Raw genomic sequence first — 22,856 nt, forward strand, 5'->3', positions numbered from 1 at the left:
ATGCTTGCTTGAGGAAAATATCCCAGCGAATAGAAGATGCTCAGCTCCGCACAACATAGGGATTAGCACGCTTTTAGTTCTCGCTTTGTTTTATCGGATCTCAATATCGGTGTTTTTTTATGGATTGCCATTTCAAGTATTGCTCCTACTAAAATCGAGCGTTCGATACCTCAATACCTTCGGTTTAGAGTATCTTCGATTGGTGCCTTTCGATACCTCTTCGAAGACTTTTTAGTCTATTTTGAGACATGTTTCGAGAAAAACCTCCGAATGGAGGGCTTCTCCCCGGAAATTATTAATAATAGGCTAGAGTTGATCTTAAATGCATTTTATTTCATGGAGTTAGCTTCATTATAGAGGTCTATAGTTAACAAATGAGTTCATCTTTCAATCGGACAAGGTATCGAAGATAACGAAGTGAGATAACGGAGTGAGATAAATGCGAAGACACTACACGGGTCGATACGCACAGCGCCTAGTATCCATCGTTTACGGCTAGGACTACTGGGGTATCTAATCCCATTCGCCAAAATTGAGAGGACCGGAAAAAAGAAGAATTGTATCAATTAAATCTAGAACTCTCAATATCGATAATAATGGCCAAGTCAGCACGAATCATGGTAGTTCGGAAACCATCACGAGTTATAGAAAAAATACGAGACATCTTAACAAGGCGACAACTAGAAAGCGTATAATAATAAAAACTGAAATCAAATGGGGATTGTATGTCTTCGACAAACACCAAGTGTCTATCAATACACGCAATCAGAGCTAAGCCAAGCCTAGCAACCACAAAGAGCTTCCCAAAATGTCACAGTCTCTATCTGTTTTTACCTAATCTCTTTCCTAGTATAAATGTAACTTCCACTAAACCTGATTTTAGTAATTGGCGCAATAAACTTGGTCATGCTTCAAAGCAGATCACTGAACTCGTACTAAATCATGTAACTCCGATATTATCAATAAAGCTATAAATTTTGTATGCTTTGCTTGTTGTCTTAGCAAACTCCATAAAGCTCTTTTTCCTAATTCTACAACTGTTTTCACTAAGCCCTTAGAACTAATTTACACACACACACACACACACACACACACACACACACACACACACACACACACACACACACACATATATATATATATATATATATATATATATATATATATATAGGGTCCCTCTCCCACCTTATCAACAAATGGCTGTAAATACTACATTCACTTTACAGATGCTTACTCAAAGATACACTTGGGTCTATCTTCTCATAGCCAAATCAGAAGCTTTGTAGTCATTTAATCACCTCAAAGCTCAGGTAGAACTGCAATTAGGGCACAAAATCAAAGCCATTCAAAGTGGGGGGGGGGGGGGGGGGGGGGGGAATTCAGAGCCTTTTCAAAAACCTTTAGCTCTCTAAGCATTGTTCACAGAATTTCTTGTCCTCATGTCCATGAACAAGACGGGTTGGCTGAAAGAAAACATAGGTAAATTGTTGAAATATTTCTTGCTTTATTAGCTAATGCATCTATGCATTTCAAGTTACATAAAATTAGGAAAATAGCCAATTTAAACAATTGATATTGCTAAATAGCCAACGTTTGGTAAATCTTAGATAAATAGCCAATTTCAAGCGAATTCAGAGCCTTTTCAAAAACCTTTAGCTCTCTAAGCATTGTTCACAGAATTTCTTGTCCTCATGTCCATGAACAAGACGGGTTGGCTGAAAGAAAACATAGGTAAATTGTTGAAATATTTCTTGCTTTATTAGCTAATGCATCTATGCATTTCAAGTTACATAAAATTAGGAAAATAGCCAATTTAAACAATTGATATTGCTAAATAGCCAACGTTTGGTAAATCTTAGATAAATAGCCAATTTCAAACGTAAATCTTATGTAAATAACCAACGTTTGGTATATGAAAGTGGATATTTACTTAAGATTTACGTCTGAAAATGGCTATTTACCTAAGATTTACTAAACGTTGGCTATTTAGCAATGTCAAACGTTTAAGTTGACTATTTTCTTAATGGACCCTTCAAGTTATGGGATGAAGCTATTAGGACAACTCTCTTTATCACAACAGACTACCATGTTCTACAATTCAATTCAAAGCTCCTCTAAATGTTAAGTTCAATTGAGATCCACAATACTCAAATATCAAAACTTTTGGTTGTCTTTGCTATCTTGATATGAGACACTATAACAACCACAAATTTGATTCCAAATCCAAACCACGTAGTTTCATTGGTTATAGCCTAAGTCATAAGGGTTACAAGTGTCCAAGCAAGTGCGGAAGAATTTACATAAGCTGAATTGTTATCTTTGATTAGTCCCACTTTTCCTTTTCTAAAGACAAACCAAACACTTTACAACCATCTCACTTTGTCCCACTATTCAAACTCTCAAATTCATAAATTCCAAACCACTTCCAATTCAAGATCCAGGACAAAGTGAGACTGAAAATATTTAACGAATGTGGTGCTAATCACTCTACTGAGATTGTTGTAGAACAGGTTCAAGTCAGCCTTACTAGCTCAGTCCTCATCACACAACAATGACCATGATCTATAGCTCTCAGAAGCTAGCAATTCACTATACTCTGACATAATAGAGATTATACAACCGTTTGAACATGTCAACTTCAATGGTAGTGCTCAACCTCAATCCACAGATGCAGTCTCACTAGAAACAGAAAATAAACACTCTATGGTCACAAGGTCGAAGAATGGAGTGTTCAAGCGAAGAGCTCTCATCAGCACTCGAGACCTGACACTGCTCAAGATGCTCTACAACAATCAGAGTGGAAAGCTGCAATGGATATAGAGCACAAATCACTGATGCAAAACAATACGCGGAGATTAGTGGAACTTCCTGCAAACAGAAAGCCAAGAGGTTGTAAGTGAGTCTTTAGACTTAAAGAAAATTCTGATAGCTCTACACTCAAACACAAAGCTAGGCTGATCATTATTACACTTGCAGTGAATATGAAATGGCTAGTACACCAAGTAGATATAAAAAAATGTGTTTCTCAATGGAGATTTGCATGAAGAAGTGTACATGCCACAACCATATAGTTTTGAAAATAGCACGAGACCAAAAGCTGTTTGCAGACTCATTAAGTCACTCTACGGACTCAAACAGGCTCCAAGAGCTTGGTTTGAGAAGCTAGAAATAGCTCTACATTCTTTTGGCTTCAGTCATTCAAAGGCTCAAGAGAAGCAATCCTTTGGTGTGACAATCTAAGTGTAGTTCACTTGACAACGAACCTAATACTCAATGCAAGGATCAAACACTTAGAGATTGAGCTTTATTTTGTTTGTTAAAAAGGTTTAAGCCAAATAGATAAAAGTGCAACATCTTCCTTCGGTCGATCAAACTGCTGACATTCTGACAAACGCCATCTCTAGCAATGCCTCTGAGTCTATGCGTTCCAAACTCAAAGTACTTGATGCAAGTACGTTAAGTTTGAAGGGGGAAGGGTATTGGAGGTACTGCTCTGCCAGCTCAGCAGAGTATCAAAGTCTGATAGCCAAGCTTGCGTGATAGTCAAGCTTAGAGTTAGTTAGAGTTTGTTAAATAGTTAGACAAGTTGATAGAGTTTGTTATGATTATTAGAATCCGTATAAATACTCACTGTAATCATTCATTGAAGGTTAACGAAGAAAATTGTTTATGTTCATCTTCATTCTCTCCTACAATATATTAAACACCATATACTCATTTTCTTTTAATACTTAGGAGTGGTGAATTATTGTTAGTTAAAAGTACTTAGAACTACTAATTTTATGGTAGATATTAAGCTCGGTAACTTTTTATAATCTATTATATTATAATTTATAAATAGTTATAGTTTTCATTACTTATAATTTTACCCATCTATACTTTTGGTTTTTGAAGGTTTGATGGAGAAAAAGTTTGATGATATTATTGTGCCATAATTGGCTGCTTAAATAGGGTTACAAGATAGCAGCTTTTCCTAACTTAATGCACATATATATGAACTCACTAACCACTAGATAATATCTAATAATAAATACGTAAATAAACAACTGAATAATATCTGACGGTTTTCTACACTCTCCCTCAAGTTGGCAAGTATATATCATAGATGCCTAACTTGGAAATCATCTTCTCGAATATTGCTCGAAATAATCCCTGGTAAGGACATTTGTTGTTTTCTCTATTGTTCCAACGAATGGGATGCAGATTATTCCAGCCTCCAAGTTCTCCTCAATGAAATGCCGATCCACCTCGATATGCTTTGTCCGATCATAGTGAACCAGATTATGAGTAATACTCTTCAAGCTTCCATGTATGATTTTTCTCAAGCGCATCCGTTTCCTCCATAACAACCACCTTCCATTCAGGTTTAGATAGGGCTTCATGTATACTTTTGGGAATGACAATAGAGGACACACTTATAATGAAGGCATTGAAAGACATGGATAGATTGGTGTTAGAGACATAGGAAGACATTGGATACATAGTACACTGGATACAAGTTCATTTTCTATGATTTCCTTACCTTTTTCACCAACTGCTTCTAGTTCGGATTCATAGTCGGTCGGAGGAGCAAAGGTTGTCGCTATTTCCTCACTTTTTTTCTTTTAGCAAGAAGACCCAACTTATTCTTGTATGATAATCAATTATAGTCATAAACCACCTCTTTCCATTTAATGTAGATACTCTAGATGTTCTCCAGATGTCACTATGTATTAGTGTAAATGGGGGAAGTAGGAGTATAAGTTTGTGTTCGATAATGATTTTTGTGGTGTTTGGCTAAAGCACAAAATTCACAGTGAAATGAAGAAGGATCTTTATTTATAAAAAGAGTAGGGTACAATTTTTTTAAATAAGAAAAGCTAGGGTGTCCTAGTCTTAAATGTAGTAAGTACACTTCTTTATTGCTTGGAAAAAGAAATAATTTGAAGACAAGAAGTCTTTTGACCTATTTTAGTTGTACTTGATACGTCTTCTAGGAAATAAAGACAGTCACGTTCTTCATCATTGCCAATCATCCTCCCCGTTGCCAGTTCCTTAAAGACACAAGAATAAGGTGGGAAACAAGCACGACAATGAAGATCTTACTGACACCAGATTACAGGATAAGTTTGGAACATGAAATTATATACGACAATGAAGAACTTTTGACAAAGAGATGGAATTATATATTTTGATTTCTCCTATTCTTGCAATTGGTGAAAGGGTACAATTTGCTAGTCTAACTTTCTTATTTCCCGCACATGGTTTATATGATAAAAAAAAACTCAAAATTCTGATCTTATGATTTGTAGCACCCGATTCAATAATCCAAACATTATATACTTTTGAGCATAAATATGAAGACAGAGGACTTGTCAAGAAACATGATGGAATATCGTAGTTACAGGGGTTTTGTGTGGTTTAGAGTATCTTCAAGATTTGCTCTATCTAAGCCTTAGTGAATGGTGGCTACTCAGAGTTGACTGGCTGCTCTTGTGAAGTATGAGCCATAGTTGCTTAGAGGGCTCTCCCTTTCTTCGTCTTGTATTCTGTTGGTTTGCCGTGTATCAATCAGCAGGTCTCTCTTGTATGCCACAACCTCTTGCAGTGATCGCACCAAGGCTTCTTTCTTTCTTCGTTCCCTCTTGTAAACAAGGCTGGTGTTTCGTGAACTAGATCAGTGGTTTCTTCATTGCATCGTATGATATTTCGTCGATTTTCTTCAATTCTAACCTCCGAGAAGACTTCTCGGATTGATGGCATTGGTCGTCCATTGATGATTCTTCCTTTCACTTCATCAAGATCACGGTTCACACCTGCTAACAAGACATAAACACGGTCATTTTTCTCGCGTTTCTTCTGTCGAGCACAATCAACTGGACTCTTCCAAACATCATCATGGTACTGATCCAGTTCTTGCCAGAGTGCCACCATCTCGTTGTAATAGGTCATCATGTCTCGGCCCTCTTGTCTGGATTGAACTTGGTCTTCAGTTCGAAGATTTGTGATGCGTTCTCACTATCAGAGTATGTCTCTCTGATTGAGCCCCAAACTTCTTTGACTGTCTTCATGAACATGTGGGGTTTGGCGATTGATGCTTCCATCGAGTTGAGTAGCCACACCATGACTAATGAGTTCTCAGACCTCCAGATGTTGTAACCATCACAGACCTCCAGATGTTGTAACCATCACCTGCTTTCTTAGGTTGTTTGACTTTCCCCATCAGATAGTCAAGCTTTCCTCTCCCTTCGATCGCGAGCTTCACGGATTGGGCCATTCTAGAAAATTTCGTCCAATAAGTCTGTGCCCAGCTATGAGCATAGATGAATGGACTGATGATGAGTGGGATGCATCCATACTGTTGATCTGAGTAATAGAGGAAGAGGTTTTTGGGGTTTTGGGGCTAGTCGATTTCTCCATAACATTATCGCCTAATACCATGAAGGTTTGATGGAGAAAAAGTTTGATGATATTATTGTGCCATAATCGGCTGCTTAAATAGGGTTACAAAGATAGGATTACAAGATAATAGCTTTTCTGAACTTAATGCACATATATAGGAACTCACTAACCACTAGATAATATCTAATAATAAATACATAAATAAACAACTGAATAATATCTTACGATTTTTCTACAATTTTCATTGTTCTTCAATGGATTTTGCTGATTCATGGTTGCATGCTTTGTCAAAATCATCCGCCTTCAATTACGTATGTATTTTTTTTTATTTATCAAAATCATCAATAATGCATAGTTCGTTCTAAAAAAAATTCATGCCTAAAGCTCTTTAGTCAACTAATTGAAAACCAGGGCTATGTATACTCCAGTATTTGTTTAAGGATTGTTTTTTTTTTTTTTTTTTAAGACGAGTTGACATTCGTCAGTTGTCAAATATGTTTTGAGTTTTTATGTGATTTATTTCATTATAAAGTTGGTAATTAGATACCAAAAAAAAATTGAGCAATATATTTTTCCTAATGAAATTAGTTCGAGTATAAGAATACCACTACCAAAACAATTAACTATTTGAAAAAATAAAACCATAGAATAATGCTGTTAATTCATATTCTTGCTTACGATGCGTAATGTCAACACATAAAACTATTTAGTCGTTGTCCTCAAAATAAAAAATAAAATAAATAAAAAGTATATAGTCGTTTAGAAAGGTGCTTCCGAATCCAGCATGATACAATGATCTCAGTAATTCACTGTTGCTGATATCTATTGGATGACTATTTGTTTTAATCAATTTTAGATGTAGAATATGGAGATCGACTTTGGTTCTTTATCGTCTTGCTCTCATCTCATGACCATACAAACATCATCGCAGAAGAATCTTTTGAAGAATCATAGAATAAATGCCACAATAAAATTGTTTTAAGAACTCATAGTTTATTCCAGTGAAATTTGTTGTAACTAGCCAAGTTTGTCATTCTTATTGGGGGAATAGCACAAGTTTCATTTTATTAAGCAAATAGCTCATATTTTCGGCTCAGACCATAACGCCCTTGGTAAATTCGCGAATAGGTTAATTTAATTAACCTACTGGAGTGAGTTAGGTTAATTAATTAACTTATTAGTTGAATATTAGTTTACGTTCTGATTTTTTTGTGAGTAAAGTTAATTTACTAAATGATTGAATTCGGAATTAGGTTAATTAATTGAATGCTTTGAATATCAATTGACTTAAGTTATGATTTTTGTAAATTTTTTGTGAATTTCAAATCATTCACGAATCAGTTAATTAATTAACCTAACTCACTCCAGTAGGTTAATTCAATTAACTTACCGCGAATTTGGGGGTTCTAGGGTTCGTTCCTGGAAATTTCAACGCAGACCAAGTCAACCATGGCCAGAAAATCCCTGGGAACTCCAGCGAACTCAGCGGGACTCGACGCTACCGTCCCGGAGGAGATCCAGGCAGCAACCGACGACCACCGAGACCTCCGGCGAACTCAGCGGATTTCTCTGCCGGGACACGAGCATTTGGCGGAGCCTCTCGATGCCGGCCATCCGCTCCTTCGCATCCCTTGCACGCGCGAGCTCCACCGCCACCTCCTCCATCGCCGATCCGGCGGAGATTTGCAGATCCGGCGGCGGAATCAGCGCATAAGCGGAGAAAGAGAAACAAGCGCGACTTTGGCAATGGTTGAGGAGAGAGAGAGCGTGTCTGTGTGTTCTGTGTGTACAGCTAGAGAGAGAGAGAGAGAGAGAGAGAGAGAGAGAGAGAGAGAGAGAGAGTTGTGTGAAAGGGTAATTTAGGTAGTTTAGATTAGTTGGGCTATTCCCTTAATTAAATGAAACTTTGACTATTCTCTTAATATTAATAGGTTGATTTGGCTAGTGTCACGACCCGCGAGCGACAGCTCGCCCACGAGCCGCGACCGATCAACTCTCATATTTTTCATATTAAACAATAGATCATAATACTTTTATATATTAAAATAGTTTGCGAAAATTCGGGGAAATTTTTTTGCTTTTATAACTTAGAGTCTTATAGCGACTCCTATACAAATATGTTCCGGAACGTTTTAACAGAAGACACTAATCCCCGATTAAGAAACCCCATAGCCCATAGGTCAAGGCAATACGCGCTCGGTCTCGGTCTTCAATCTCGTTTCCCGCTTACCAGCTTCCCTTATCTACATTACCAAGGGTCATAAAACTATGAGTCGATTGACTCAGTAAGTGGGAGTCTATCTATAAAGTAAAACGACTAATGCCATGTGACATGCAAACAAACACACAAGAATGCAGAATAATTGCTAGATATCGCTAGAACATAACATTAGAGCATGACTGACACGTGATATCACACTTTATCTATTCACTTGTCGTTCTGCAAGATCGTACATCCTCTTCTGCTACGATCTCCACAACGACAATAAGCCAGCCTCAGACCTCGAGCAGCAGTCTTACGGCGGCTTGGATGTTTTAAGATTGTCTGGGATCCACTAGTGGTACCATCTTCATCTGACGTCGGCGCATGTGTGCCCCCTTGGCACGACAATGAGTTCACTCGAGGCGACTGCTCATTGCTGAATGGGTTCACTCTTGGCGACTGCCCATTACCATCGGGTTCGCTCGTGGCGACTGCCCGTTATCGTTGGGTTCTCCCCAGTTTTGAGTACTCAGCGCCATACAGACGACCTAGGTCTGCCACAAACACAAGTCGTTGACTTGTGGGTACCACCGACACGAGTTTAATTAAAGTTTGGGTACTCTGCGGCTAACAGCGTACACGTTATACTTATATACGGAAGAGCTTAACGGGATAAACCCCGAAAGAACTTATTGTTTCTCTTTGAAGCTCGTTAAGTGTTTTAAGCTGAAAGTTCGAAATGTGACTTCCGAACCCTCTACTCCCGATTGAATTCGAGAGTCTATTGCTCTTCCGTCCTCTCGATTCTAACCTACTTCCTAGAATTAGAAGAGAGGTCTAACTATACACATAGCAAACGTGGCTGGTTCAAGTTAGCGTTTGAACCTAACGGGCGTACCCGAATTAAGTTTTCAAGCAAGAGTGGCCGAAGCCTTAAATTTCAAGTTTATTCATTTTAGGGCTTTCACCTACTCTTGTTTACTAGCAAATAAATGCACAAACAAACATGGTTATTCCCTTGGTAAGTAGTTGACTTATGTCTCCACACTTACCTGGAATTGTTCGACAGATGGTTCGACGATTCCCGTAGATGTCTTGCTTCGCAAGTTCTTCGAGGCACTTGGCTCTTGTCGAAACGTCGAAAGAACTAGCATTCGGAGTAGAATATCCGTTAGTTAATGGATTCGAGTTTACTTAAAGAGGATAGGGTTCGTTATCGGGATAAGAGTTGGTTCGGAATTCGAGAATTTAATTTATTATTCCCCGGTTCTTCGGAAGTTAAATTTATTCAAGTCTCGCGTATTCTCGTACCGAGATGAATACGAAATAAAATTCAACAATTAATCACGAGTCTCAAATAAATTCAATAATCCGAAAACAAAATAACCGAGAATTCCAAACGAATAATTAAATTAAATTCAAAAACATCATTAAATAAATAATTATAAATTATTTATTTAAATACTGAAAGTACATATCTAAGAGTATTTAAACGCTATAAGCGATTTAAAACTCACGAGTTAATCGAGCTTTATTTCGATAACTCTTTCACTTGATATCTTCAGAAACTGATCTCGTCGCTCTTGACTCGTCTGGTTCCCGTTCGTCCGTCAAGATCTGTAAATCAAACCTGGAACCCAACGACGAGTTAACATCTTAAATTCAGAATCCTTATCAGTTTCCAAAATCCAAATCCCGATATCACAATTCAAAACCCGAACCCATAACCAATTCAAGCGAACTCAACCCGAAACCAACTAACCGAAAACGTCCTTAACACAACAATAACCATAATAACTCCCGAGGCTCAGAATTTACACACAAACAAATCAAAACAGCCAGAAACTCACAGCTAAAAGAAACCCACGATCACAACGAGCCATACGGCCACACAACCAACAAACCACGGCCAAGATAGCAACATAACCAACAATTCGTCCAAAATTCCAACAAAACTCAAACAACCATTTTTTCCTCAAAATCCAATCAATTAACGAGCTCTAACACATCTCAGAATCATCAGATAACACGCATAAATCAAAATCCCCAAAAATCAACGTCCAAAATCCTAATTCATCACATTTTCGGCCAATTTCAAACCAAAACCAAGAAATCCGAGAATAATCATCAAAGATAAGTTATAATCATCACCAAACGAGTCCAATGAACGCTCAAACACCATCAATTTCACCAGATTCAATCCGGAATCTAAAAACCCCCAAAAACCAAGTATGAACCCTAGAATCCCCAAAATCCATTTCGGGTTTGAGTGCTTACCCAAATTCCACGTGAATCTGGACTCCTCGGCGTGCTACCCTTCTTTTCAGGCGTCTCTTCCTCGGGCGGTGGTCACGGCGAGCTCGCGGCGGAGTTGCTCTGCTCGGTCAAGGCGCGCGGCGACGTGGCTCGGTGCTGGGTGACGCGCGAAGAAGAGGAAGGGAGAAGAAGAAGAAGAAGAAGAAGAAGTGAGGGACGATGGCGGTGATGATAAGGCTCGGTGGAGCTTAGAGGAGTGGCCGAGTTTTTTTTTTTTCTTTATGTCTGGTTCTTGCGCGAGAGACACGGGAAGAAGAAGAGAAGAAGAAGAAAAGAAAAGAAGAAAGAAGGAAAGAGAGAGAATGGTGAGGTGGCCGTGCAAGGGAGGGATGAGTGGAATAAGAAATCCACGTGGCAACCTCTCCTCGCGCCACACGTGCACACGTGGCCCACTCTAATATTGCCACGATTCTCTTAAAACGACCCATTTTTCTCTTTTTCTTTCAATCTCATCCTTCAAAATGTTGCACATAAGTCCTTTTAAAATAAAATCTCACAATCCTGTCCTTAATTAATTAAAAATAATCTTGAAAAATAACCGAGAAAATTATTATTATTTCCCGTTATCTTGAATATATTTAAGGGATTCCGGAATTTATTTTTACTCTTGAGATTTTTAAATCTCCGAGTCTATTCCGAATAATTTTATTCGGAAATAATATCGAGTTTACTCGAATATTCTTATTCCGAAATCTCGTCAACCTTAAATATTATTATTTTCCAAGATATTTAAAATTTAAGGACGTCTCATATGCAACAAAAATTTGAATTAAAACTCGTCCATTTTATTCAAATTCACAAGTCGAGCGGTTACAAAAGTTTATACATTACAGCTAGTTAGCAAAATAGCCCACTTTATTCTAAGTAGCCTATTTAGGATTCTAAATATAATAATAGGAAACTTGATGATTTCATACAAATTCATATGAGTTCTGCACAAATTCAAAAGTCGATACAACATTTCAAAATTCAGAGAACTGTGTGGTGGTGACTTTGCCAAAAATAATCCTGAAAATATTTCTATTTTCCCAGCTCCGGGACTTTTTGGAAAATAAATTAGATGAAAATATTAATTAAAAATTAAAAAGAGAGTCAAGATAGTCGGAAAATGGCATGACGTTGGTAGTCTGGCATCTTTCGGCTTTTTCGTCTCTGATTCCAAGTAGATTCCTCTCTCTCTCTCTCTCTCTCTCTCTCTCTCTCTCTCTCTCTTCATATATACATATTGCCAAGTGTAGAGAAAGCAAAATACCAGTTTTTCATTCGTTTTTCTTCTGCGAACCATTTTCTTTTCTCTCCGAGACCAAAGGAAATAATTTTCAAATCCATTCTTCGTCTTCTACCATGACTGCCTCGTGTTGCCAAAGCTCTTCCGACACCAGGTACTTTGATATCATCGTCTATAATCTAAAAATTCAAATCCAAGATTCGATCATGTCAATCGCAAATTTAATTCATGATTTTCGTCTGTCTACATTTTTTTATTATATTATATAACGAAATGCAATATCGAATGTAATGGTATCGTCGCCGTAGATTTAAATGATTTCATCTTCATTTATACTTTAAATCGCTTTCGACGTTTGTGACTGCGTTTGTTTTGTGTAATTATGTGGAGAGATCTTTACGTCACTCTGTTACACATGATTATCAATATTATACTTTAGATTATCTGATTTATATGAGATGTCATTATATTCATCCCATATGGATTTGAAATAGATTAGAATTGGGTCTATACTTGATATATACTTTGTCCAAAGTCCTATAGCTGTAAAGCATACAAAGCAATAATATAGTGAGTCCTACGGATTTGAAAGACCGTGTGGAATATATTTTTTTTTTTTGAAAATGAGAACGTGTGGAATATGATTCTTTCTTTTCACTGCTTTACTTCTGTTCATAAAGAAACGTCAGATAGAAATTTACCGATTAGCTTTATACTTTTTACCGGATGGGGGTTTCACACTTTTGTAATTTGTTGCCTTGTTGAACCAGTAAAAGTTCATTGTTAGGACAAGCTCCGCTTGAAGCAGTGCTGTTCGACGTCGATGGAACTCTCTGCGATTCCGATCCGATTCACCACCAGGCTTTTGAAGTGTTGCTTCAAGAGGTAAATCTTAGACCAAATCTCTATGAAGATGATATTCTCTTGCCCTTTTTTTTTATTACTGAAATTTTGTTTGAATTAACGACAGATTGGGTTCAATGGAGGCGTTCCCATCACCGAGGATTTCTTCATTCAGACAATCTCCGGGAAACACAACAACGACATTGCCCGAGCGCTCTTCCCTGACGATTTCGAACGCGGCTTGAAGTTTTGCGAGGACAAGGAAGCCATGTTTCGCCGGTGAATAATCCCTTTTCCATGTGCTCTCTGAAATCCTTAGAGCTATTCGACTTAACCGGTTTGAATTTGACGATGGCGACAGATTAGTCTCCGAGAAAGTGAAGCCTCTGGACGGGCTTTACAAGGTCAGAAAATGGATCGAGGACCGCGGGCTGAAACGGGCCGCGGTGACAAACGCTCCGAGGCCCAATGCGGAGCTGATGATCTCGCGGCTCGGGCTTTCGGATTTCTTCGATGCCGTAATCATTGGGGACGAGTGTGAACACCCAAAGCCACACCCAGAGCCCTACTTGAAGGCCCTTGAAGTCCTCAACGTGTCAAAGGATCACGCTTTCGTGTTCGAGGTAATATAAGAAAACTGAAATGTTTAGGCAACTTGTTTTTCGGCAAAAATATTACATGCTTCCAATTTTATAGTGAACTAGTCACGTAAGTGTAGGAATTGCATATCAATGAACTAGTCCTGTAATATTTATTTATGATTAAACATTGACTGTTTTGCAAAAGCTAAGTTTCAAATGGCTAGATAACTATGCTGCCCCTTCAGTCCTTTTGCCTAACATGTTCCAATTTACTGACAAGTAGTCATGTAAGTGTTGTACTTGCATATCAATGTCAAAATCCAGTAAAAAAAAAAATTGGTTACTTGGATTGGATAAGAGTCTAAAACTTGTGAAACCTTGAGTACTTTGCAAAAACTTAAAAGTTTCAAATGGCGAGATAGCTTCTGCCGCACTTCAATCTTTTTACCCTACAGGTTTCCAATTTCCAATTTTGCAGTGAACTAGTTTAAGTGTAGTAATTGCATATCAAAGCTTGAACCCGATTATAATTTTTCGTTACGATTCGCAAATGTTTTAAATACTTATGAAGCCTCGAGTATTTTGCAAAAAGCTATGTTTTCAATGGCTCGATAGTTATACTGCCCTATAGTCTTTTTGCCCCACAAGTTTCCATTTTACAGCGAACTAGTAATTCAAAGTATAGTAATTGCATATGACAAATGTCTGAGAATTATGAAACCTCGACTAGTTTTGCGAAAGTCAAGTTTCAGATGGCTAGATAGCTATATTGCACTTCAGTCTTTTTTTTTTTCTACGAAAAATTATATACTATGTTGGTGTGTTTTCACTAGGATTCTGTGTCGGGGATAAAAGCCGGAGTTGCAGCTGGGATGCCAGTTGTTGGAATAAGCATCCGAAACCCAGAGCATATGCTGTTGCAGGCAAAGCCTGCCTTTCTTGTGAAGGATTACGCGGATGCGAAGTTGTGGGCTGCGCTCGAAGAGCTCGACAAGAAGGGAAAGCAATGCCAAGAATGAAGTTTTCTTGGTGATGATTTTTTAACCCAAATGATTTTTTGAGGGGAACGTAATTAAGTCCTCTCTCTAGTCTCTACATGTAGCTACTTCACTTCACTTGAGACATTATATCAAGAGAAATATTCTGTGCCCTAGCTGGCACTGCTAGATATAATAATAATAATAATAATAATCCCCTTGAAAAAAAAAAATCATATTGCATTGTATTGTATTTTATCTAGGGGTGTCCTTGCTGTTTTGGAGCAAGCAACAGATTCAGTCACTTCAATGTGAAAATAAGTTTGAACCCTTTAAGAAGAAGATAACTTTTTTAACTCTTGTAGATTTTCCAATCACTCACAAATTCAAAGTGCATTGAGCTTGTACTAATATATATATAAAAAAAAAAAAAAAAAAAAAAGTTTCAAGGGAATACTGGCCTATTCTCAATCTAATTAAATATAATAGATAAAACCTCTAAATTCTAATACTCTAAAGATAAAAATGCCTGCTGGTAAACTGAACATTTTATTTACATGTGAATATATGACAAAACATGCTTCTCAAAACAAAACTATGCATGAAAGCAGGTAAATAAATAAACATTAATTAGAAGAAAAAGTTTACTGTTTGGGCAGTAGTTGGTGAATTCACAAAACTCGTTTATCTGGACCATGATACCGAGTCTATCTCATCCCTTGCAGACTTGTAAAGCTCAAGCCTCTTTGCATATTGGAGCCTCTTTGCCATTAATTCAGGATCTTCATCCAAAAGCTGAGCAAATTGTTTACCCTGCAAAACAAAATCACCAAACTTACTCAAAACTTCTAAGAAAAGAAGAATCAATCACAACCCATTACTCATGTACCTCTTTCCTGCCCAATCGCGCGTAGAAGCGATCAAGCAAAGACCGTTTAGCCTCTCTAACTTGGCAATGAACAACGGACTTTGGAATGGTGTTCCTCAGAGTCTCGGAAACCATCCCGATGTAGGACGACACATTCGATCCTATCCTGCGGAAATGGGCCTCGGAGGCAGAGGACGGGACGGCCTGGTTCCCGGCTTTCTCGGCTTCCTGCGGAAGCTTCCGGAAGAAGTCAACGGTCAGATACGCCGACTCCATGTCCACCAACCGCAGAGTTGTCTTCTTCCCATCTTCACGAAATCTCTCCAGTGCTTCAATTGCCGCCGCGGCTAACTCCCTTTGAAGCATTGGAAACCGTTTCAACTCCTGCTTCGTATCAAAGTCATCAATTAAGTACAGATTGGTATATTTTTAGTAATGAAAATATTTTTTTTTTTTAAAAGAGCAAAAAATAAAACATTGTGATGGATATCGCACATTCGAGAGGAGGTCCGTGCTCGCCCCCACTAGGAATCTCTTCCACCCAATTATCTCTCATACAATTTCAAGATCTTACATCTATGTTCTTAAGTACTCTTAAATCTAAGTTCCTAGCATATATGATTAGCTGCCACTTGGTTATGGATCGTTTTATGTGACAAGACCTTGGTTTATTGAATAATAAATGAACCTGTGTTTCAGCAATTGACCTCCTCACAAGCTCCTTCAAAACAAAGTGAACCTGCAGTTGCCAGAACAATTTTAAAAAAATTACCTCGGGTTGAATTTTGCAGAAGGTAAAGTAAAATTCGAAATTCCAATATATCAGGAACTACTTGACCAATTACAAATGTGGAAAAATTAAGAGCTTTTAAGAACCCTTATAGCTTGGAAAGGGAATATCGCCTAAAGTCATGGGAAAAAAAAGAACCACTTACTGCATCGACAGAAGCTTCAGCGGGGCCTCTGAAAAAATTAAGTGCACTGTCGATAAGTCGGCGATAGCCTTGCTCGGGCGCAACTAGATGAGGCTGGTACCCATCTGCCTCCGAAACTACTCTTCTTATGTTTTGAATCGAAAGATGTCGATCAAAAGGAAGCTTCCTTAGAGCCGAAGGAAGCTGGTTGTCAAATACGCCATAAATTCGATCCCCTCCAGGTCGCCTGAGATAAGAAGGTGAATCATATTAGTACATGATGAACAAAAAAAATAATGATGTCATTTATATTTTTTAACGGAAAGACAATGAAATTTTACCCTCCATCCAAATGCTCTCTAAAAACCCTCTCAAACGCACGGCATAACTCTAGGATGGTATATAACTGTGCCTGATCACATCAAAAAATACAACTTCACGTCATGTATCTCAGATGGAAATTGATACAATAACAACCAAACAAATGACACGTAAATTCATACCCCAGCGTCAATACCAATAGGTGTACCGAGATAATCCAACTCTTTCTCCATTTCATCAATGCTTTTGTTGATCAAAGATTGAATTCCTGGGAGTCGAGCTTTGATTACCGACTCCAAATGCTGCAATCATTTAAAATTGATAAGAGGCTTGCTCTTTCGCTCGCTGTGATTAACAAACTTCAGTTTGAAATAGCAAGATTTCACATCAAAGTTTAAGAAGAAAAAACAGACCTTCGAAAGAAGCTTAGCAAGATATTCTGATCCCATTTTGCTTGCCAAATGTCCATAATCGGGACTATTAGCAAAAAACTCACGCTCCCTATGTCGAGCAGAAATCATGTCCAAATTTTTATTGATGTCAGATTGGGAACGGTTCACAATTCCAACCCAAGGATGCTGAAGCCGATATGCTCTTCCTTCAAGAACCTAGCAACAACAAAAATAAATGAAAAACACCAGCAATTGAGACAAAGAATGGAAAACTTTGCAAATAAGTCTTATCCAGCATTGGGCTAATGTTCAATGCTCAAGAATCATATTTGTTGTAGCGAAAAACGTAAATTCTTACTTCCAAAGCGTTTGTTCCTTTATCCATCAGATCTAGCTTTGTCAAAACTCCAAATGTTCTGTCACCTATGCAGTGAAGCAAATCAGACAAGAGACAGAACAGAAGACCATACAAGGAGATAGAATAAAACTACGAATTGCAAGAAATGTATAGAAAACTACCTGTCGGATCAACTTCTCTAGCAAGCTTAATAGCATCGGATGTTGCTATATCTTGATTGGCCGGAGTTATGGCCAGAATAATGCAATTTGGCTGCAACACAAATAAAACTTTAATATTATTATTATTGTTATTTATAATTCCTTACTATAAAAATAAGGTTGATGTATGTGTTACGATCAACATTTAAATTCACAAACACGCTCTATAATAACCTTGCTCGTATTTAGTTACTTAATAGGCAAGTGAAGCCATGAAGATAAAATGTAACTTAGTAAACTCAAAGCTTTGTAATTAAAAGACAGGCAAGAGCTTTAAAAAATCAAAGCAACGAGTTAGTGTCAGCATTTCAAATAAAATCCTCAAAAAAAAAAAAAAAAAAAAAAAAAAAAAAAAAAAAGCAAAGTAAGAACAAAAATACTACAGCTCAAGCCAGGTAAAGCCACAATCCAATTAGCCAGTAGCCACAAGTGATATAATTCAATGAAAGAAAAACTGTTCTCCTTAAAATACCTTCTCAACATAGGAGCGAACCATGATTTCAATATCTTGAACAATACTCTCTGCTTGTCCCTCTGCAAATTACAAAAGCAGGCTTAAATTTTCGGTCGTCAAAAGAATAATAGTGAAAAAGATTTCTGTAAAAAATCTGCTGGTTTTTATTTTATTAAAAAAAAAAAAGTATTACCTACAGCAACCTTGGTTAATCCAGGCAAATCCACCAGTGTTAGATTGACAACTGCCAAAAAAGACAACCCATCAATTTCAGAGAATTTATTATATTGCAGTAACATAGCTGAAAATGAAAATCAATTAGAGCCTTGTGTCAAACCACCAAAGACTTCAGTAGATTTGAATAAAAACAGCATGACATTGATATCTCAAGTATGAAATATCAGATACGCTACTCAATGGAGAAATCTAATAAAATGCATGTTCATCACTATTGCTTGATTATGGGAGTAGTGTTAGCAGACTATAAATCATGCTAGAGCTCAATGAACATCTTGGCGTGATGTTCTCAATATTTCTTCCATCACATGTGTAAATCTAGAACTAAAGTAAATAACAGTTGTTGATAGAATTTCAATTTACCGTTCGGAGAGTAAATACTAAGATGGATGGGGATTGAAGAAATCTGCTTTGACTTCCCAATCATCCTGTCAGTTTCCTCTTGGATTTCCTTGCGAACCGTAGCTGAGTAAACATAACAAACAAATGAAATCTTATATTCATCCCAAGAAAAATCGCACAATCCCACAAAATAATGTATTGTTGTGCAAAAGAATGATATTCATTTTACTGCATCAATCTGTGGGGTAAACTTATTACTTACTAATTATCCAAGTAAATATTGATCATATTACTCTTGATTGAGTCAAATCAACAACTCTCATCTGCCACTACCAATGTGAACTTTGACCAAGTCATCAATGGTAGTCAAATACTATGACAATGAGAACCATGTTCGATAAAATAACATACAGAAATCATTGAATCTTCTCTTTGGCATGTGAAGAAACTCTGCATACTCTTCGACACCCTTTTCAATTTTGTGTAGCTGCAAAACCAAAGGTCTTCTAGTAACAATCCCTGAAATGAAACCCCCAAATCCAAATGAGGCAATTTCAAGAAACTACATTTCCTTGCAACATAATAATGTGGTTTATCGATGGGGTGATTATAATTTCAATTATAAAAGTATGCGGATGTAACTATCATCTATAAAATATCAGTAAATAATGAATATATTTATACTATAGCATTTAGAATCAAAAGTTTTTAATCATTAGGATTTATAAAGCTATCAAGTATCAACTACCTTAAAATACGTAAAAAGTAGTAAACAAATCAATCACCGATTTTCAATTCCTGTAAGAAAGTAGTTTGACTATGTTGACTTTCCTTCTTCATTTCTGACGGTCAACTAGTATAACACTTGCTTTAAAATTAACAACCAATATTTAAATACCGCACGCTCAACCAAAATAAAGTTCGTAGAAAAAGGAAAATAAAAAATAAAAAACAAAAAGAAAAAAAAAAAAAAAAACTTCTCTGTAATCGCGTGACAAAAATTATTTTCTTGACCATGGAAGAAGCGCAAATTATAATTCACCATGAAAGAAGCGCATAAAAAGAACTCCAAACAAACCTGATCCTCTCGGAAGAAAATCTCGCCCAACAATGCTCTCCAATACCGAAGATTTTCCAGAGCTCTACAGTTTCACAGAATATCACACAATCAATACACTTGTACAAAACTACATATACATGCTCTCTGAATCCTGTTAATACCTGACCACCGACGACGGCGACAGAAGGAAGAGCCTCCCAGAGAGTCGGCAGAGCTGAATCGCCGCCGTGATCGCCGAGGACCGTACATGCTCTCTGAATCCTGTTAATGAGGCCAATCAGGCTTTCCATGGTTGCCATTTCAGCCACCTGTGATCGTTTCTCGCGAGGTCCGATCAAAACGAAGCCGCTCAAGGTGACGGTGACTGAGACAATGAGAAGAAGAGGACCGACAAGGAAGTACAGGATAACTACTGAGATATCTATTTTTGTTTTTTCTAATATAATATATTATTATTAGTTTATTTACGTGATTATTTAAAATTCCAGAATATTTGTCAACTTATTATTAAATTCGAATATTTGGCGAAAGAGTCGGCTTAGTAACAGATTAGTGGCTTTTTAGCTTTCCCTTTGAGAATTGAGAGAGAGAAAAAGAAAATGGGTCTGAAACTGAAAGTAATGTAAAGTGTGAAACTCGATGCCCCACGAAGACGTGACTGGCGTCTTTATATAGATGTAAGCTGTAAGATCGTATATGCTAATATAGTTAGAGATTAATTAATTATTTTTTCTTTCATTGTTTTCCTTTACGGCTTTTTGTTTGCAACGGGAGAGGAGAGGAGAGGAGAGAACCCAAGTAGGTAAAAGGGTTTGAAAGTTTTTGAATCTATGTTTTGGCGGGCTATATTTTCTCTTATTACGTGTTAATTGTCAGTTTATGGTTAACTTTTTTTTCATTATCATCATAAAGTAAAATTAGGATGATTGTAAAATGGGTGATTTAGCTAAATAGCTAATTTAACGTTGTGTATTTGCAAAATAGCCAAAGTTTATCTAAAATTAATGAAATAGCCAAAATATGTAATAATTTAGCTTCAAAATGTTTTTTGACCTCAATATTAATTTATTTGAAAGTGATAAATTGTTTATTATAATCGTCAAAAAATTTAATTTTAGGTGTAAGAAAAAATTTGAAAACATAAATTTGTTATTTTGCTGAAAAATTGAAACTTTGTTATTCTGCTAATCAATAAATTTCAAATGGTTATTTTGTATAATTTAATATTTGTTTTGTTGAAAAATGACATATATATACTTTTGGTTCATCAAAATATTGCATCCTTAATTTCAACAAAGTGTTACGTTTACACTTTTAGTTTATTACCTTAAAATTGATTTATGTGACTCATTTATACTCTATTTTGAATTTTTGTTTAATTTTGACTTTATAATGCTTTAAAACCATTATAATACCCTTTTTTTATTTTGTTAATTTTCACTCCTTCTATCACTTGTCATGACATCAAATTAATTAATTTAACATTATCAACCAAACATCAACTAAAATTGAGTTGATAAGCGTGGGGGTGTAAATTTTTTTTAAATATTTATTATTTATTGAACCTTGGTTCGGCCAAAACCAAAGCCCAATAAGTGATTCAGCCCGGCTCTAAGCAAGAAACCCAAGCCCAGCTCGTCGAGGAGAACAGATCGCCCGCGTTGGTCCAGTCAAGTAGCGAAGTCGTGGTCAAATTGAAACCTCGTCAAGAAGACCGGATCTGAGAATTGACTAACCTACGGCTACGACGTGGCGAGGACGAACTGATCAGCACGTGTCCAAGAGATGATCATCTCTTCGCCTATAAATAAAGACTGTTGTATTCATATTCACACACACAGAAGCTTCGACTCAGTCTTTCATATTTGTATTCGAATTCTCTAGTTGAGCTCGCCCTCTTGACCTCGTCACTTCGCCCCATCTATAAACGTTTATTATTTATAAAGCATATTCCTTCTATATTTCGTATTAATATTTCTCTTTAATTAAATCGGGATTTCATTTCTGTCTCTTATACAAAGTCTTCTAAGACCTATTATTAAATAAAAAATATATATCGTACAAATATTTGTGATTGTTGAGGATCCCTAAATCAGCATCAACAATAAGTTTCATGTGCCTTTGTTAGGGGTGGCAATTTGGTCCGGACACGAAACACGAAACGGTTACGACACGATTTAAAGCGGATTTGGATCTCAATAAATGGGTCGGTTCTTAATTGGATCGAACACGCTAACACGATTAAATAATGGTTCAAAACGACACGATTACGGTAACACGATAAAAAGCCGATTAACACGATTATTAAATGGTCGACACGAAACACGATTACGACCCGCACGAATATGATCCAATTAACACGATTACGAGTAATAGCACGATTACGATCCATTTAAACACGATTAATATTATATATGTAAAATTATAAATTTATAACTATAAACATAAAATTATAATTATAAACATAAAATTGATATTAGAAAACACGATGTAATAAATAAAGTATATTCGTATAAATATCAATTCACGTATGATAACATATAGTCAATATTATACCAATTGACTTAACGGGGGCAATAAGAATCCCAATTCATTTCGAACAATCACAATTACTATAGTCTCATAATAACGTATCATATTCAACTTTTTTTTATTTCAATTCATATCGAACAGTTTTCATTCACAATCACAATAACTATCATCTCATAATAACGTATCATATTCAATTTTATTGGATTTCAATTAAATTCATATTGAAAAATCACAATTTGAAATTGACAGTCACAATAACTGTAGTCTCATAATACCGTATCACATTCAATTTTATTTTATTTCAATTCAATTCAATTCATATCGAGCAATTACAATTTACAATCACAATAACTATCATCTCATAATAACATATCATATTCAATTTTATGTGATTTTAATTCAATTCAATTCACAATCACAATAACTATCATCTCATAATAGCGTATCATATTCAATTTTGTTTGATTTCAATTCAATTAAATTCATATTGCAAAATCATAATTTATAATTGACAGTCACAATAACTATAGTCTCATTATAACATATCATATTCAGTTTCTTTAAATCGTATGAGTATTGGTTAGAGAGTCACTCGTAGTGTATTTGTTGAATATGTGAATGTGAATTTGGGTATAGATTATGTACTTGT

General features: G+C 36.5%; 2 protein-coding genes and 1 long non-coding RNA gene across 4 annotated transcripts; 1 reads left to right on the forward strand and 2 right to left on the reverse strand.

The window, feature by feature from the left end:
* Positions 1-9,253: 9,253 nt before the first annotated feature.
* LOC149404954 (uncharacterized) lies at positions 9,254-11,151 on the reverse strand. 2 transcript variants are annotated; one of them, XR_016295508.1, is made up of 3 exons: positions 10,862-11,151; positions 10,102-10,214; positions 9,254-9,731 (listed from the first exon to the last, which is right to left on the reverse strand). It is a non-coding gene; the product is annotated as an uncharacterized LOC149404954 (long non-coding RNA). The 2 variants fall into 2 exon arrangements; XR_016295507.1 differs by lacking the exon at positions 9,254-9,731 and having other exon boundaries at positions 9,934-10,214.
* A 938-nt stretch (positions 11,152-12,089) lies between these two features.
* On the forward strand, positions 12,090-14,905 carry LOC149404955 (Haloacid dehalogenase-like hydrolase (HAD) superfamily protein). The gene is made up of 5 exons (XM_089607253.1): positions 12,090-12,282; positions 12,899-13,013; positions 13,099-13,250; positions 13,333-13,594; positions 14,386-14,905. The coding sequence occupies exons 1-5, from the start codon at positions 12,245-12,247 to the stop codon at positions 14,569-14,571; spliced, it is 753 nt and encodes a 250-aa protein (XP_089463379.1). The 5' UTR covers positions 12,090-12,244; the 3' UTR covers positions 14,572-14,905.
* Positions 14,906-14,978: 73 nt separating this feature from the next.
* LOC149404956 (phragmoplastin DRP1E-like) lies at positions 14,979-20,109 on the reverse strand. The gene is made up of 15 exons (XM_089606693.1): positions 19,837-20,109; positions 19,694-19,757; positions 19,027-19,134; positions 18,637-18,738; positions 18,230-18,280; positions 18,055-18,116; positions 17,544-17,634; positions 17,383-17,447; positions 17,046-17,240; positions 16,815-16,934; positions 16,653-16,723; positions 16,333-16,558; positions 16,086-16,136; positions 15,419-15,781; positions 14,979-15,342 (listed from the first exon to the last, which is right to left on the reverse strand). Exons 1-15 carry the CDS (start codon positions 19,972-19,974, stop codon positions 15,214-15,216), a joined length of 1,836 nt encoding a protein of 611 aa, XP_089462819.1. The 5' UTR covers positions 19,975-20,109; the 3' UTR covers positions 14,979-15,213.
* Positions 20,110-22,856: the final 2,747 nt, after the last annotated feature.

Source organism: Urtica dioica, chromosome 2 (genome assembly GCF_054948205.1).
Source record: "Urtica dioica subsp. dioica isolate 48M chromosome 2, U.dioica_male_clone48M_v1_H2, whole genome shotgun sequence".
NCBI classification, from domain to species: Eukaryota; Viridiplantae; Streptophyta; class Magnoliopsida; order Rosales; family Urticaceae; genus Urtica; species Urtica dioica.

Excerpts from the sequence above, each read along its gene's own strand:
- LOC149404955 (XM_089607253.1), top strand. The coding sequence starts at position 12,245 with ATGACTGCCTCGTGTTGCCAAAGCTCTTCCGACACCAG. Across the intron at positions 13,014-13,098 it reads TTGAAGTGTTGCTTCAAGAG|ATTGGGTTCAATGGAGGCGT; the intron begins GTAAATCTTAGA and ends AATTAACGACAG. Across the intron at positions 13,595-14,385 it reads ATCACGCTTTCGTGTTCGAG|GATTCTGTGTCGGGGATAAA; the intron begins GTAATATAAGAA and ends TGTTTTCACTAG.
- LOC149404956 (XM_089606693.1), bottom strand. The coding sequence starts at position 19,974 with ATGGCAACCATGGAAAGCCTGATTGGCCTCATTAACAGGATTCAGAGA. Across the intron at positions 18,281-18,636 it reads TAGTATTTACTCTCCGAACG|TTGTCAATCTAACACTGGTG; the intron begins GTAAATTGAAAT and ends CTTTTTTGGCAG. Across the intron at positions 16,559-16,652 it reads AGAGAGCATTTGGATGGAGG|GCGACCTGGAGGGGATCGAA; the intron begins GTAAAATTTCAT and ends TTCTTATCTCAG.